At 39.0% G+C, this 1,547-nt stretch overlaps 1 protein-coding gene across 1 annotated transcript in view; it reads left to right on the top strand.

Annotated features, from left to right (window-relative positions):
* Positions 1-1,547, top strand: part of CKAP2 (cytoskeleton associated protein 2) — a 17,656-nt gene that overhangs the window by 3,049 nt on the left and 13,060 nt on the right. The window contains exons 3-4 of the mRNA XM_014548290.1: positions 1,234-1,312; positions 1,427-1,546. Of these exons, the coding sequence (XP_014403776.1) occupies positions 1,234-1,312; positions 1,427-1,546 (199 nt within the window). The remainder of the gene's footprint in view (positions 1-1,233; positions 1,313-1,426; position 1,547) is intronic.

Below are 1,547 nucleotides of genomic sequence, written 5' to 3'. Positions count from 1 at the left end.
TTCCTTTCCCCCTTGCCCCTCTCTAAAAAAAGCAATGGGAAAAATATCCTTGGGTGAGGATTAACCAAAAAAATTAAGATTGCTTCTAATTTTGTCAATGAGATATTATCACAGTATATTGTAATCCCAGAAGTAATAGAATCTGAGATCAATAAGTGGTCTTATTAATGAAGGTACCACATTGGGAGCAACCTGGCAGGTTGACCCTGAGCATCATCTCCCACCCACACCAAACAGCAGGCCAGGTAGTAACAAGAGGAGTATTTGCCATCAGGAATTGAATACAGGAGCTTAAAATTGAGAGATGTTGTTGTGCTCTAGGCCGCTGGCAATGCCTGGAAGGAATGAGAAGGACCTATACTCAGAAACTAGCTACCAATATACCCAGTTCAGTAGCACATTTTGATCCTTCTCTGCCATCATTGAAAATGGGTGGTACAAGCTATTTCAAAGTTCTGCTTCTTCTCCAAGCAGACTAAGCAAATAGATGTGAAAGGCAGTACAACCAAAATTATCAGCTCTATAGATTGTAAATATTTTATGCTAAAATGTACTTTTTTCACATTTTTACATCTCTGAACTTGAGCTTTATCTTAGAATCAATGGCATCTAATTGACCCTGTTTTTTCCTTGCTAAAAGATTCTCACAATCTATACTAACCAGTCTAAATATGTAAAAAGGAGTTTAAGTCAAATAATAAAAGTTTTGCTTAGGACAAATAAACCTCTCAGTTCTTAGGTGTACCATGCCAGCATGGCCAAGGGTGAACCTGAGGAGGGGCGGTGAAGGATTGAAGAAAAGACAGACAAAAGAATACAGCTGGGGCTCGGTGGATCTCCCGTGCCTGGATGAGGACACAAAAGACCCACCCTGCAAGCCCATGCTTTATTTTATAGTCTGATTAAAACAAGGGTAGATTAACATGTATACAAATGATCTTGTTTTGGCAACACTTGCTGCACCTTCCACAACCCATTAGCTACTTAGGAAGGAATTAGGGAGGGCTAAAGGTCAGGCTTAATTATGCTAGGAGAGCTCTGCCCTCCAGGCTGGGACTTGTTTGTGTCCTGCCACAGGTCAGCCCAAGGCTTGACTCTAGAGCAGCTCCCTACACTTAGGTCAATTTAAAATTATGAAGTCAGGTAATGGTTAATATTTTTCCATCCCTTCCCCAAAAAAGGAAACCCTCTTTGGTATGGGGTTTAAAATTCTCTTATTTTTATTTTTTTAAGTAGTAGAAACGAGGGAATGATGACATCTGAAGGTCTGGTCCAAGAAGAGACAAAAGTTCTGAAACTTAAGACAGAAATGGTAAGATATGGACATAGTCCTCAAAACTGCCCCTTTCCCCCCTTTCCTTCTCCTAAACTCTTTCTGAAAGAAATGAATTCTGAAATACTAATTTGTTTCAAATTACTCTTTTAGGCTGATAAAGAAAATGTCCATAGACCTACAAGGAGCAAAAATAATGTAACAATGGGAAAAAATTGTATTCCGTTAAAACCTTCTAATGAATTAACCAATTCAACTATAGCCACTGATACAT

This window comes from Myotis brandtii, unplaced genomic scaffold (genome assembly GCF_000412655.1).
Source record: "Myotis brandtii unplaced genomic scaffold, ASM41265v1 scaffold500, whole genome shotgun sequence".
NCBI lineage: Eukaryota > Metazoa > Chordata > Mammalia > Chiroptera > Vespertilionidae > Myotis > Myotis brandtii.
This window is presented reverse-complemented; position numbering and strand designations above follow the sequence as displayed.